The sequence below is a fragment of the Mesoplodon bidens genome (genome assembly GCF_964165515.1).
Source record: "Mesoplodon bidens genome assembly, chromosome: 16".
Classification (NCBI taxonomy): Eukaryota; Metazoa; Chordata; class Mammalia; order Artiodactyla; family Ziphiidae; genus Mesoplodon; species Mesoplodon bidens.
The window spans coordinates 75,343,396-75,359,174 of record NC_138173.1 but is presented as its reverse complement, the minus strand read 5'-3'; the positions used below and the strand labels follow the sequence as shown (position 1 = coordinate 75,359,174).

Sequence of the window (15,779 nt, the reverse complement as noted above, 5' to 3'; positions counted from 1 at the left end):
CTGGGCGCTTCAGGAGGCCCTTTAGACCAGCACCATGCTCACCAGGAGCCAGTCTCCATCCTCCGCCATCAACCTTAGAAATTACAGCCTTGAGAACCAGCGCTGACTGAGTGCTTTCTGTCGCCACAGCTGTGCCGTGAACTTTCACACATTATTTCTTCTGAATCCTCACGGTCCTGGGAGATGTAGGTAATATTGTCATCATCAGTTTACAAATGAGGAAACAGAAACGGAGGTTAGGCAGTTGAGCGCTGGGGTCACAGAGCTGGGATTCAAGGCAAGCTCACCCGAGTCCAGGACACAAGCTGTCAACTGTCACGCTCTGCACTTTGCTTGAGCCATGGCTAGACGTTAGCAAGTGCTCTGATTACGATTTCGACTAGTGGGCAAGTTGTTAATATTGTTCAGTTAAAAAGGAAAAAGAAGAAAGAAAAGGGGAAAAAAACATACTGTTACAAGGAATTCCTGCAGCTGGTTCTCTTACATTGGCTTGAGTGTCAACCAGAGAAAGTCCCCCAACAGAATGGCAGCATCTCTGGCTTCGGCACAGAGGGCCCCCACCCATGGGTTTTGATGGGCGACATAGTTTCCACGTGTTAGCACTGTTTTGTTGTCACATGTTGAGTGTGTTGCGTTTGGCTGCTGTGGCCCTCTGTAATCCCAGGGTTAGTGGCAAGCAGTTGTGGAAGTTTTCGGTGAGGCTGAGTCTCTCCAGGGGTCCTTGAGGCAGCTAGAGGCAAGCCACGCCAGCGTGCATTGGCCGGCGTCCGCACTTGCCTGCTGTGTACTCGTCCTGTACCCGTAATACATAGCCTTGTCTCCAGCTTGGGTCTGGGGGGAGTTGTGGATGTTGTTTGTTTGTTATTATTACCTGATATCGTCATGTTTGCTTCTTAACTTTATCATACAAAACTGGCCGTTGAGAATCTGTTTGACCTAAGTTGACCTTCGGTGAGTGTCTTAGCCTCCCTGGGAGAGCAGAATCACAAATCCTACCTGTCCTCTAGTTTTCAGGATTAAATAAAATCATCTAAAATGCATTTAGTTTTCATGCTTGTCGTGGGTACACACACTTGGTGGCTACTCTGGTCGTAGCAGTAAAAACAAAGCTTTTTCTGAAGATCCGCAAAGGACCTGGAGGTCTTAGGTACAGAAAATGATCAGTTACTGTTTAAAAAAAAAACTGGTTCTTCAAATGTAAAAGGGGTAGCTATTATTATCCCGATACCAAAATGCAAGGCACATCCTTTTGACATTTTGTAGATGTCTTATGGACATCTTGTACAGGTTTTTGTTTTTTTTTTGAGTCCTTTTTGATTCTTCATTTATCCTAAAATGTGAACTCTAGATTAAAAACTCTAGATTTGATTAATAACATGAGGTTACTTGTGCTTCTTCGCCTTGCTTTTAAAGTGGTTTTGTATCTGCTCCCCAAATTCCTTTCGAAGGTGGTGTCTGAATTCCTCCTTAGTCATCATATCGGCATTTTCCTTCTCACTGCCGTCCTGTTGGGTCTTGGTGTCATCTAGAAGAGTAACCTGTTTCTCAATTACCCCTGTATATACATCTTAAAATGTTTGTTTGGTTTGGGACCTTAGTCTTCCCGGTAATAAAAAGTAAATAGTAAATCTAAATTTCATGGGAATTTAATGTAAAATTTAAATTGTTTCCAATAAAATTTATGTCATGACTGTTTCTTACCTGCGGGTAGCTCTTGCCCTTCATTGGACTCCCCCGCACACAGATGTTCAGACCTTTACAGGTGTATCTCTACTTTAGCTTTACCTCCAGAATTTGGTTTTATGTGAAGTAAACAAATTTCCGGTGAGATTTAAACTTAAATTTCATAAAAATTAGTCCTTTGTACTTACATGGCTTCACAGGTCATTTTCACGTGACTACCGTACTGATTTCACAATAATTCTTAAGGGTGAGATACTGTTGCCCTTTTCACTTAAGGAACCTGAGGCTCAGAAAAACCCTATGACTTGCGTGGATTGTGCAGCTAACAAAAGGTGGATCCAAGACCCTGGGCCCTTTTCTCCGAAGTCCAGGGCCACTGCTTTTCTCGGTCTCTTTACTACCGTACGCCCCTCCCCACTGAATGGGTTGCTGGCTGCCTCCACCCCCTGTACTTCCCTGCGCTCTGCTCACTTCCCCTCCCTTGTCTTATTTGTAAGAGAGGACTTGGACTAGATGAAGTTCACACCTCAGCTGTCATCCACATATTTACTATTTGAAGGTCGCCCTCAGAACCCACAGTGAAATCCTCGGACTCATCCGGTAGCTGCTGTAATTCCTTCCCTTCAGTCCTGTTTCTGGCACCATTTTCCTTCTCTCTCCAGTTGTTCTTCATTCCCCTTCCCTAAATTTTGTCTCCAGGGTTATGATCCCTGAAAACACGGGGGAAGAGTGGAGTAGACGTGAATGTCCTCCCCTCTGGACAGTGAAGGACCAGAGGCTGTAGGTGGCCCGTCCCTCTTCAGGTTACAGAGGGACGTGGCGGCAAGGTTGATGCAGGGATGCGGGGAACGAGTGGAGCAGCGCTGGCTCCGTCTCAGCCCAGTCTCCGGGCACCTGAGCGTAGGTGGGAGGGAGCGGCAGCCCCCGTGGCAGCGGGTCGGTTCTCAGTGAAGAGAGTTTGGCGCTGAGAAGCCACTGGCTTACCTTCTGCGCCTCTTCCCCTCAACCCCCCAAATTTGCATTTTAGAAATACCTTTTGCATTATCTTTTTAGTGATTGCTCCAAGTATTACATTATACATCTTTAACTTTGCACCATCTACTTAGAGTTAATAACTGTAGTTCACTTAAAATGTGGAAACGTCATTTACCACTACCTTTGTCCTTTTTGTTCTAGATGTCATGTATATTATATTCATATATGACAGTAACCCCATAAAATAAGATTACACTTCGTGTTTTTAGTAGCATTTTGAGGAAAGTACGGGGAACATCTTTTATATTTAACCCCATACAGTGCTCTTTATTCTTTCCTAAAGATCTTTCTTCCACTTGGTTTTCCCATCTGTCTGAAGAACTTCTTTCACATTTCTTGTGCTGTGGGCCTGTTGATTAGTTTTGGGTTTGTTTGTTTTTTTTTCATCTGACAATGAATTAAACGTCATTACACGGATATAGAACTCTGAGTAGACAGCAGGTTTCTTTTTCTTTTTCTTTTTTCTTTCTTTCAGCACCTTAAAGCTTGCTTTCATTTCTTTCATTCTGGCCTCTGTTATTTCTAATGAGAAGTCACTGGCCTTTTAAATCATTACTCTTCTGTATGTAATGTGTCATTTTTTTCTGTCTTCTTCCATGATTTTATCTTTGGTTTTCAGCAGTTTATGACTAGGATGTGCTTGGGTGTGGTTTTGTTGTCTTGATCATATTTGGGCTTCACTGAACCTCTTGAATCTGTAAATGTATGTCCTTGACCATTATTTCTTCAGATATTTTTTCCGCTCCATTTTCTCTCTTCTAAAACTCCAGTTCCATGTACGTTAAATCTTTTGATAGTGTCCTTCAGGTGCCAGGGGCTCTGTTCTTTTTCTGTTTTCCCCCCAGTCTTTTTTCTCTAAGTTCTTCAGATTGGATAATTTTTATTGATTTATCTTCAATTTTCCTGACTCTTCCCTCATGTCCATCCCACTGATCATCCAATCCTGTGGAGATTTTATTTCAGATATTTTATTTTTCATTAGGAATTTTCATTTGGCTCTTTTTTATACCTTTTGTTTCTCTGCTGGCATTTCCTATCTTTTCATTAACTGTGACCAAATTTTCCTTTATGTCCTTGAATATAATAATAGCTCTTCAAAGTCCTTGCTTGCTAATTATGACTTCTGAGTCACCATTGGAGTCAGCTTCCTTTAGATTTCTTTTCCTCTTGAGAGTGGATTACATTTTAATGTTTATTTGTACATCAAGTGATTTTAGATTATGTCGTGGACATTGTGACTGATAGGTTGCAGAAACTCTGGATTCAGTATTATTCCTCTGAAGAGTGGTTGGTTGGTTGGTTCGTTGGTTGGTTTTAGCAGGCAGCTAACTTGGCAGGTCTCACATTGCAAACTCCCTCCATTCTGTGAGCTCGAATCCCGATTCAGCTGAGTTCAGCCTCAGCTGGGCTGCCTGGAGCCTGCCCTATATGTGCATAGTACAGGGGTCAGCTAGTGATTCAGGCAGAATTTGTACTCAGAATTTGAGGTACCCCTCCCTGGCTCTCTTCTTCCTGGGATTTCCCCCCTCACTTTCCACCAGCTGTGGTGACCCAAATTCAGTCCTCTGGCTCTTCAAACCAGTAAGACTGGGGCTGGCTTTCTGGCTAGTGGCCATTAAACTGGGGACTCACCCAGTGCCGTTCCCTTCCTCCTAGTGGCAGCTCCCTCCAGAGCCTAACTGCTTTGTGCTGTCACCAGGCTGTTTCTTCTGTCCTAGTCCGTAGTTGCTATCTGCAAGAGGATTGGTCAAATAGGAGCTTCTCGAACTTGCCAGAAATACAAAGAGGTCACCATTCTAAAGTAAGGTTTTAGTAGAAATCACTTTTTCTCAAATAACTTTGATATGTGTAACACCATAACCAAACAAAAGTGCGTTATTTCCTGCAGTTTGAGATACATAATAAGTAAAGAGAGATGCAGTTTTGTTGTATTCGTGAAGCGAGATGTTCGGTCTGCTGTGCGTGTTTATTATAAGAGAAGAAGGAGGGAGGCGTGTGCTGCAACACTGGTCACTGCCCACTGCAGAGGTGCAGTCCCAGCTTTGTCTCAAGCCTTGTTTTCTGCAAAGATACCAAGGGGGGTTGTTGAAGGGTCAGCTCCATTCCTTTGTGGTGAGGCAATGTTGGGTACTTAGAAGAGATCGTGTTTCAAAGCTGGCATTCCCATGAACTTGCCAAAACAAGCCATTTCCCTCGTGGCTTTTTTTTTCGTCGAGTTTCTTGCTGCTCTTTCTCTGGATGTTTTTCAAATTAGCCTAAGTAGCTGTGAATCCAGACTGATTTTCTGTCCAAAGCAAATTTTGTGATGTCATCGTAAAATTATTATGTTTAGGTGATCAAAGTCCAATCTTTTTTTAAAAAGTTTTTCAAGCATAGAAGAAATGTAGTTTCGAAGAAAAGAATAGTATTACTATAATCATTCTCAGGAAGAATGCTACAGAAATGAAATAGATTTAAAAAAAAAACAAGGCAGGTAAAAGTACAGAACTAGATAGCATTTACTTAAAAGTCTTACTGATTTTTTTCACCGACTTTATTTCTCCATCCTAACAGTGGACAGGACAGGCAGTATCCTTCTCATTTATGGACGAGGACACAAGTTGAAATGGGCCCAGCTGCCCAGCTCAGTGAAGGTGCTGCTCATAGCTGGTGCCCTTTCTGCTGGGACAGCGGGAACAGCTGGTCACCCACTTGGACTGATCGCCCCCGTCCACTCTAAATCTTGTCTGTGTTGGAGATTTGCTTCCGAATCTTAGCTTGGTACTGGAAACGAAGACACTATTAGACCACTTTATTGCTCTCCATGAAAATACCTTAGAAGTAAAATCACATCTTGTTGCTCCAGAACGGAAATTTAATGAGACCTCTCCATACCAGCTTGCGGAGCCCGGGAGACCATGTTTCACAGGGAGTGCCACAGGCCGAGAAAAGTCGACGCGTGCTTGCAAGTTTTTATGTCCTTTACTGTGAATTGATTACTTTGATGACTTTTTCTCCTAAAGTGAGGGAAATAGTGATAAAAAATAAAACTACCATTAAATAAATACTCCGTTCCCCTCTTCCCAATTCTCTTCCTAGATGGGGCTCATGGATAAACAAAGAATGATTCTTACATGTTCTAACGTTTGTTAAATGAGAAGTCTTATGAGCTCTTATAGTTTCGTCTCTGGTGAGTTTGAGACTTAGAAACCACCATCCCAGGAAGAAGCATGAGGGCTCCTTGCCAGTTCACATTAGGCAGCTAAAAGCTTTCAAACAGAATGTATTGCTACTAAAAATACTTGGACTTTGGGAAAATATGTTTAAATTTGACCTCCTTGACACTCTGCACATTCCAGTTTTTTTGCTCTGGGTTCCTCAGCAGCTGTAAAGATGAAAGTTCAGAACTGTCTTCATGGGCACTCTTACTCCATCTATGGAAGAGCCTCCCCATTGTAAAAACAGATACTTCATGAGTTATTTATATTCTGCACCACTCTGAGCCACAAATTCTGGTTTCTCCGAAGCGTCTTGACATGTTAGTTTTCGGTTTGACACTGAGGAGCTCGCTCCCCGGTTACCCCTGCGTCCCGTGTGCAGTGGTAGCAGGTGAGGAAGGGCCGAGGGGGGGGATTCAGACAGTGAGTCAGTGGGTCAGAGAACAGTGAGTGTGGGCGGAGGATCAGGGCAGGTGGAGCCCGAGAGGGTCTCCTTATGCAAGGGCCCTCCCGTGACCTATTTGGAGGTGTTTGCGGGGAGCAGTAACCTTCAGGTCAGGGTGGCCCAGCTCACAAAACAGCCCATGTGAAATAAATTGCCTTCGTGAGACCTATTTAAAATAGAGTTCCATTGCCTTAAAGAACATGTCACGCTTGGCCTTCTCATAGCTTGCCTTTATTTTAATGATTTGAAGAAGTTAGAAATAAGGACCATTTTTTTTACTTGATTTTTTTTCCTGATTGTTATGGACTTTTCAGTTGTTTAAAACTACGCAATTTTTGGAAATTCTGACTTGGAGTCTGTTACTTGTCTTGAGGGCCAGGTGATTGAGAGCGGGGCACTGAAAAGCTCCTAATCGGAGGCAGCCCTCTCTCAGGCCAGGGGTCCGTCTGAACCCCTGCTCCCAGCGGCCACCCTCCCGGCAGCCTGCACCCGTCCCCCTGTGAGGCACGGGGAGGTGGTGACCGGTCTTCCTCACCAGCCAGCGCACGTGCTCGGCTGATGGTGGCTTCACTCTCCTGTCATCACTAAGGCAGACTGTGGTCCAGGGTCTGTGCTAGTTCTGGGCGCGTGGAAAGGGGCAGCTCTCAGCCCAGTGTGGGCAGAGGCCAAGCAAACAGGCTGTCGCACGCACTTGACCTGTGAATCGTGGGACCTGGGGCCAGGTTCCTGACAGCGCTGGCTCGGCGTGCATCGGCCAGCCTCGAGGGTGCCGCCAGAGCCTGCACTGTTGTTAAAGTGTTGTGCTGTTTCCTCAACCATGATCGTCTAGATGCAGTGAGAAGAAAAACGAAATCATATTTTGAGGAGGGGGTTGCTTTTCTCTAAAGTGCTGATGTGGTCATGGAGGGAAACGTTCCCTTTCCTTAAAAACAAAACAGAACTCCCATCTGTAGTAAGGGCTTGCTGACTCAGGGCAGTTACAAGTTGAATTCTGTGTGTCCTCTGCTGCTGTAAATTGCATGAGTGCAGCTGCGTGAGAAACAGCCTGCCCTCGCCTCCAGGCAGCAGGAATGTCTCCTGGAAACAGTCGAGCCGGATTCCCAGATTAGAAAGAAAGGCTCTGGGGCCGCTGACCTCACTCTCTCATGAGCTGCTGGCGCTGGGAGGTTCTCTGCTGCCCTCCACCCGGAGGCTGGGACTGGGAAGCCCCAGGACGCGGCGGCAGGGAGGCGGGCGGGCGGGCAGCAGAGGGCGGTGGCCGCCCCTGCGATGGCCCAGAGCCCAGGTGCGGAGCCCTGAGCAGCCCGGCGGGTAAGTAGCCGCGTGACCCGGTGCGGAGTTGCCAGTTTCAAGCCGGCAGGAGTTTCAGAAGTGCTTGTAGATACTGTTGCATTTCCTTCCTTCCTGATGAGGCAAAGTGCCGGTTAAAGTGAAAGTTGGTAGGAGGTCGTGAGCAGTGAGGGGAGCGTTGGGCCGCATGGCTGTTTGGTCGGTTGCTGTGCTGATGTGGTGGCACCGTGAGGGCTGGGTCTGTGCTCTGTGGGGCGCTGCTCGGGATTTGCTCAGGGAAACTCTGCTGCTCAAAGGAAACTGGCGTCCAGACCATCCATCCTGGCCCCACCTTGGTTTCCCAGCTCCTCCTGTGTTGCCAGCTGCCCCTCCCTTACCTGAGGCTGTGCCCCTTGCATCAAGGCCATTCTGGAATCCTTTTGTGAAGTTAGAAACCCGATCCTCTTTCCCGCGGGGCTCCTCGGTCCGTCGGGGTGGGGTGGGGTGTGGTGTGTGCGAGCTCCCCGGTGTCAGCTCCCCTTACCTACTGTGTTGTCTCCCTAGCACCATCCTGGAGGAAGAGAAGGTCCAGCAAGAAGAACGGATGAGGATGGAGTCCAGACGGCAGGTCACAGTGTCCTGGGACTCCGGAGGGTCCGACGAAGCTCCACCCAAGGTAGCAAAGGCCCCCACCCCATCTCTGGCATCATGCCTACTAACTTTTGAGGTTTATGCTGTAGGCAGCCGCCGTCTGTGGGGAGAAAACCAAATAGCGGGTTATTCTAAGAGGAATCACTGCAACTTCTGTTCCCTGTTCGCCCCGCTGCATACCACCCCAACGTGCACCCGTTTCCCTAATTTGCGCTGCAGCTCTGAGCTGTTCGGAATCATGAGTGATTGGATTAGGCCTGACCTTCCAATCTCCCCCCCACCGCCCCCTTCATCAGACTTAAGTGAGCACGCCTGGCTCGGGGAGGTTTCTCTCTGCTGGTGTCAGGGACCTTTCTGATGATCAGATAGACTATAACCAAGCCGAGAACTTCGCTTTACGTTTTGCTTTATTTTGAAAGGAGTCAGCTTCCACCTGACCCGGTCCCTTTTGGGTTTTGTTTTGTTTTGCTGAGAACCTGGTGCACATTTTCTGCCTTTTTCTCATCTGTGGCCGGTGGCTGGGGTGTCAGCGTGGGGAGGTCTGCCAGCAGCATGCCAGCCCTGCCCTCCATCCTCCCGGCCTTCCGCAGGCGGCCAGAGCCTCCCCCCTTGCTCAGCTGGGCTGGAGCTGGACACAGTTGGCCCTTAAACACTCTCCTCAGATCAGGATTCTTTGTTCTCCTTTTGCTTTTGACGGGATGGTATTTTCACACAGTGGCTTACTTGCCATGAATAATCCAGTTCAGATCATTTTCTGGATGGTAAATAGATAATAGGCTTTTTTGCAGTTAATAGTTACCCGCTGCTTGATATTTGATTAGCTAAAAATATATTAAAGGAACTCTGACGATTCTTTACTTCATTTTCTTTTTGAAAAATGTTCAGAAATCTGTTAACAAAAAGTGCTATTTAAATCTTGTACCCATTTTTTTTTTATCATGATGCCTGAAATCTGTTTTCTCGGCCATTGTTTTAAACTATTACAGTAAATATTATTACACATTGAAAGTGAACACAGGTGACTGACCCGGTTCCTCAGAATTTTAGAGGTGAAGGGTTCTGTAGCCTGGCTTCCTCCACCAGTGGGAAAACTGAGGCCCAGAGAAGGAGGAGGGCCTGTGGTCCGTCCTGTCGGTGTTACTGTGAGCTGCTTCGCGCTGAGACCACGGCAGTTCTCTGTCTCTCCTCGTGTCACAACAACAATGAAGTCCCTAGCTGCCCACCGGAAAGCTGTGCACCCCAGCGTCTGCGGCCTCCACCTTGTATACACGGGTTTGCCCGTTTCCTCACTAACTACTGTGGAAGGGTCCAGCACTGGAGAGTCTTGACGTTAATTTCTCAGGCCTGGAAACCAAGCGGATCTGTTCACAGGTGGCTCTGATGACCAGGTGGATTACCTGCCTGTTCCCAGCCCCCCGTTCCTCATCTGTGAAGTGAGGGTACTAGTGTTCCCCACCTCCAGGGCTGTTGGAGACCAACTGAGGTGATGCATTCACAGCACTTGTTTTAGTCACAGGAGTGTAAGGAACGCTACACAGTTGGTGACTAGCACAGACGAGGTGCGGGTGCTGTGCACAGCACTCCCCTGAAACTCACAGAATTAACCCTGTCCATCTAAACATGATTACGTATCTCAATCTGTATGATTTTTAATAATTTTCATGTGGCTGAGTTCTGAAGGCTATGATACTAAGTTCATGGGCGGAGATGGAGGTGGTCAGGCTTCTTTGTTTACAGAACAAAGGTGAGTTCTGCTTAAATTTTTAAATATCCTCACATTTCTTTCTTTAGGATGTTTTCAACATGTATATTTTGAGGCTCTTTTCTGTAGTCAGAGATGGTTCTACCCTTCAGAATGGGTCAGCAGACTATACCCCGCTGCCTGTTTCTGTTGATGAACGTTTTATTGCATGAACTGCCCCCTTGGCTTCTTTCTGTGTTGTCCATGGCCGGGTACCCCCTACACAGACGGACTTGAGTGGTTCCGTTACAGTATGGCTCAAAAAGATTAAGATATTTACTCTTTGGGAATTCCCTGGTGGTCCAGTGGTTAGGACTCCACGCTTTCACTGCTGAGGGTGCAGGTTCAATCCCTGGTCAGGGAACTAAGATCCCACAAGCTGCACGGCGCGACCAAATAAATATTTACTCTTTGATCCCCAAATTAAAAGGTTGGCAGCCCCCAGATCTAAAAAAATTTTTTTAATTAATTAATTAATTTTTGGCTGCATTGGTCTTCGCTGCTGTGTGCGGGCTTTCTCTAGTTGCGGCGAGTGGGGGCTGCTCTTCTTTGCAGTGTGCAGGCTTCTCATTGCGGTGGCTTCTCTTGTTGTGGAGCACGGGCTCTAGGCGCATGGGCTTCAATAGATGCGGCATGTGGGCTCAGTAGTTGTGGCTCGCGGGCTCTAGAGCGCAGGCTCAGTAGTTGTGGCACACGGGCTTAGTTGCTCCGCGACACGTGGGATCCTCCCGGACAAGGGCTCGAACCCGTGTCGCCTGCATTGGCAGGTGGATTCTTAACCACTGGGCCACCAGGGAAGTCCCCAGATTAAAATTTTAATGGGTAGAGGGAATTCTCTGGCAGTCCAGTGGTTAGGACTCAGGTCTTCCATTGCCAAGGGCCCAGGTTCAATCTCTGGTCAGGGAACTGAGACCCCACTAAGATCCCACAAGCCACACAGTGCGGCCAAAAAAAAAAAAAAATTTAATGGGTAGAAGATCACCTACATTAGTGTATATATGCAGATGCTGGATGTTTTCATTTCTAATAATGTAAATATTGATAGATATATTCCAGGTAAGTAAAGGCTCGTGGAGTCCACATTAATTTCTAAGAATGTAAAGGGGTCCTGAGAATAGCTGCCTCAGCATAGTGTTTCTCAGCCCTGATCAGACCCAGCATTCCATTTATATAAAAAATATTTTATAAGGCCCCATTTACTAATCCTGAAATAAAATACATAGGTTATAAAATGACTTAATAATTTCAAGATACCAATACAGCCAAGAGACTGTGAACTGTACAAGAGAAATAAAAGTAACTTCTAATAGCATTATGCACACACCTGTATAAAATACTCCAGTATAATTACGTTGGGAGGTGTGGTGGAGGAGCCAGGTGCTCGCACCTGTGTGTGGTAGGCTTGCCCTGGATACAGCAGCTACACACGCAGACCCTGCAGCCACGACTGACTATGGATCTCATTCGTCTTGATGATGTGATTTTCTAGAAGGGTGAAAAATCTTGGTAAAGTTCAAATGAAACAAAGTAAAATTGTCCATCTGTATTTACAGTAGTTGCTCTTCTGGAAAGTTCAGTGTCTGATAAACTATGCAAAATATCATTTGTGTTTGTATGTCAGATGGAGTTGGTTCTCGGTTCAGACTACAGGGCTCCTGTTGTTGTTTTACCTGTGTAAGGTGGACAAAGATCTGAACGTGGCACAGGCCCTGCTGTTCAGCCCCGCTGTCCCTCCCACCTGCCTGCCACCCTCAGTGCCGGGCCCTGCAGGCAGCAGGAGCGCCCTCTCAGTACCCTAGGCCCCCACTGGGGGCACTGCCATCCAGCTGAGGACCACGAGAGTAGGATGTGTTGGGTTTTCCTTTTTCTTCCTCCTCACTTGGGAGGCTTTCGACAAAAACTCCCCCAGCTCCATCGTTTGCTTCATGAAAATCCAAGTTTCTGTCTTTGAGGAGGAGTTGCAGTCAGCCTGCTAAACCTTGTACTTAGTAGCAGGTGACACGTCTGGATACCTCAGCCCAGCTCAGCTCGTTCCATCTTTGTGGCAGCCCTCTCCCCACTTCATTGTTGAGGCACAGTGGGCAAGTTGCCCCGGCCCGGCACTGGCCATTTCCTGGCCTGCCCTCTTGGCCGCCACGCTGAGTCCGTACTTGTAGAGAAGGAAAACAGAACTGTCAGCAGTGCGTCCATGCGCTCCACAGCAGGTGGCTAACAGAGTTCCATTTTGTGGTATTCTTGGTGCAGTAGTTTCGTCTTCTGTAAGACATGTTTTCATATTTTTTTCTTTTATCTTTATTTGGAAATGGAACCTTACAAGTGTTACCGTTTGCTACCCATGTAACTATTTGAGCCACTGGAGGATGTTCTGTGGAGATTTTGCCGTTCTTTGATCGTTCCTTTTGTAATTCCCCTTTTATTTGGTGAGTCGCAGTGTGCTTGTCATAGAGTAGCAGCACAGCACAGCAGACTCTGGAGGCGGGCAGTTCTGCCATTACCAGCTGTGCAGCCTGTTCGCATAGCCTGACCTCTCTGAGCTTCTGTTTTATCCTCTGTAAAATGGGGTGATAATACTTCTTTGTACCATTGCTCTCAGACTTCTCAGATTGTACATACAACACCTAGCTCTACACGTAGGACACATTGAGTAAAAGTTCTGTTTTGTTTTGTTTGAGTAAGAGTTTTTCTTTTTGCCTGTGTTACTTACCTGCCACCTCCACAATGTAAGCCAGCAGACACAGCTGTCCACCCGTCAGACAGCCGTGAATACTGTCCTGATTCCTGGGTCTGCGCCCTCCATACCTGGACTCCAGGAAGCCTTTGCCATACGACCACTGTAATGCATACATATTAACACACACCTTTAAAACGGCTGTTGCCACTGAAATGTCAGAGTACAGAGATAGTCAAACATTTTTACCTCTTTTTAACCACTTGTTCAAATGAAACCTTTAAAAATATAAATCTGAAGAGTAGTCCCTAGGGCTTCATGGAACAGAATTGCCACCCTAGCACACAAGCAAAGCCCGTGACTCCGCCTTCATGCCCTTCCCTCTTTCAGGGGGTCTTGGGGATCTATCCTCACATTTAGTTAAGTTTGGAGTAGACTGCGCCTGGGGGCTGAAATGCGATAGGGCTAAAGGGGTGGGGGAGCCTTCCCACCCTCAGAGGCTTAACAGGCCCGCACAGCAGGGCGGGAGCAAGTGCAGGGGTAGCTGCAGTCCACGTGCTCGGAGGAGAGCAGGGGATATGCTTCTGTGTCAGGAGGGAGAGGGAGGGGTGACCCAGGAGACCCGGGACAGGAGGCAGCACGCATTCCAGGCAGAGGGGGGTGACACTGTTTCGAGACTCAGACTCTCTCAGAACTTAGCCAAAGCGAAGTGTGTGTTCATCCAGGACCACCTGTGTCCACAGGAAAGCGACACGAACACTGAGGCGTTTTCCTTCCTCCCCTGGGCTCGCTGGGCCCCAAGTCTGTTTCCTTCAGTTCTGGTCTTTATTCACCTGGAGGGCCCTGCGTTTCCACTTTGTTAAATCCCTCAGGTTTAGGAGACTTCATTGACTTCATCTTCCATTTCAGACTAGACCGTTCTTTTTGCTCTGAACTTTAAATTCACATGTCAAATAGTGAGGATTTTAGAGTTGGAAGTGACTTCAGGGTCCCTCCAAGTCAACCCAGTTCTATGGATGAGGAAATAGTATCTGGCTGGTTCGCCCACGTGCTCCCAGCCGGTGAGGAGCAGAGAGGAAAGCCTCCAGGTCTGCGTTTCCGTGATGCTGAATGGTATTGAGCATCTTCCTGTGTGCTTATTGGCCATTGGTATGTCTTCTTTGGGTCTACTCAGATCTTCTGCTCACTGTTTACTTAGATTATTTGTCACTTTCTTGTTGAAGTTATAAGAGTTCTTTGTGTATTCTGGATATGAATCTTTTCAGATAGATGATTTGCAGATACTTTCTTCCATTCATGGGTTGTCTTTTCACTTTCTTGATGTTGTCATTTGCAATACAAAACTTTTAATTTCGATGAAGTCCAGTTTATCTTTTCTTTTCTTTTGTAGACTGAGTTTTTGGCGTCCTAAGAAACCACGGCCTAACTCAGGGTCACAAAGATTTACTCCTGTGTTTTCTTCTAAGAGCTTTATCGTTTTAGCTCTCACGTTTAGAAATATGATCCATGTTGAGTTAATTTCTATGTATGTTGTGAGGAAGGGGTCCAGCTTCATTTTTCGCATGTGGATATCCTGTTGTCCCAGCATTATTTGTTGAAAAGACTGTTACCCCCATGGAAATGTCTTCACACGCTTTATCATTCTTTCCATCTAAGCTCTTATAGAAAATTATCTTTTTCTATTCTTTTTAATAAAATGCAGATTTACCAAAATAATCAGAATACTTATTCATGTGATGCTCTGTTGATCTGTTCACAGCCCAGCAGACCTGGTTATCCTAGTCCGAGGTCCAGCGAAGGGTTTCATCCCAGCCCACAGCACATGGTACAGACCAATCACTACCAGGTATACCGTTCATTACCGTTATAAGATGTGTTATTTTATTCTTCAGCACATTTGGGGGGTGGGGAAGTATATATTATATATATATTATAAATTAAAACATTCATTTTTTTCATCGACCAAAAATGAATGATTCTCTCCCAAGCCCCACGTTTCCTTACCTTGTAAAGATAAACAGCTATGGGACATTTCCTGTAGGCCTTTTCAGCTTGAAATGCTCATTTGATCCTTTCACGTCATTGGTGTCATATAGAAAACGGCCTTAGATCATTTGAAATCTCTTTGTTCTGAAAATTCCTAGAAGTTCTCTGGCAGTGATATATCCCTTCTGACCAAAAATAGTCACTGGTACAGCATTTTATGTTTAGTAGAGTTTTTTATTAAAATATTTTCATTCAAATAAACTGTGAGAACTACCCGTACATCTTATTTGAAAGTTTAGTAATTACATATTGTCAGTATGGAATTTTGGTATAAATCAATGCCTAGAGACCTAACAAATGCATGAAATCTTTGTTGAAGGGAATTTGGAAATATGGATTTGGCTGTGCTTTATCTCATTTAAAAAGTAGCTGGCAACCCTGGCTGCCCAGTACCAGCCTAATGAGTTAGGGAAACAGATACTGATTCCTTGTCTTTCTTTCTCTTGATTGAGGGAAAACCATGTAAAGAAATTCCTCTCACTTTCCTTCCTCCTTGAAATTTTTCTCCGTGTCCAACTAAATGTTTTTCTCTGCCTTTGTGATCAATGTTAGACTGTGAAGGCCTGCCTTCTCTCACCATCCACCCTGGTTCACTAGAGGACAAGCATTTGGGGGTTTTGTTTGTTCTTTGCTGGTGGAGTAGTAGTGAGTTGGGCAGGAAAGGGACTTGTAGAGAGATGGCTTAACCACGTTTATGGCCCATTGCTTTTACATCCGAGGATAGTCTCCTCTCAGCACTGTAATAAGTGTAAAATTCCAAAGTGAAGAATTTCTGGTTTCCTCGTGTCTATTTGCATTAGCTATCTACTGTGGCCATAACAGACAACCTTTCTCGAGGCTGCAGTTGAGAGTCCGTTTCCTTGCCTTTACCGGCTTCTAGAGGCACCTGCATTCCTTGGCTCGTGGCCCCTTCCTCCACTTCAAAGCCCAACTATCTCTCTTGACTGTTCTTCAGTAGCCACACCCCCTTTCTCTCCCCTCTGCTTCCCTCTTGCATTTTTAGGGACCCTTATGATCACGTTGGGTCCACTCAGATTGTCCAAG

At 46.0% G+C, this 15,779-nt stretch overlaps 1 protein-coding gene across 7 annotated transcripts in view; it reads left to right on the top strand.

The window, feature by feature from the left end:
* PTK2 (protein tyrosine kinase 2) overlaps positions 1-15,779 on the top strand; it is a 251,006-nt gene that overhangs the window by 204,138 nt on the left and 31,089 nt on the right. For 6 of the 7 annotated variants that reach the window (XM_081258095.1, XM_081258093.1, XM_081258091.1 and 3 more), the window contains 2 exons: positions 8,194-8,305; positions 14,449-14,535. In XM_081258095.1, the coding sequence (XP_081114221.1) occupies positions 8,194-8,305; positions 14,449-14,535 (199 nt within the window). Of the gene's footprint in view, positions 1-7,515; positions 7,672-8,193; positions 8,306-14,448; positions 14,536-15,779 lie in introns of those variants that run through there. The other variant, XM_081258096.1, reaches the window with a different exon arrangement.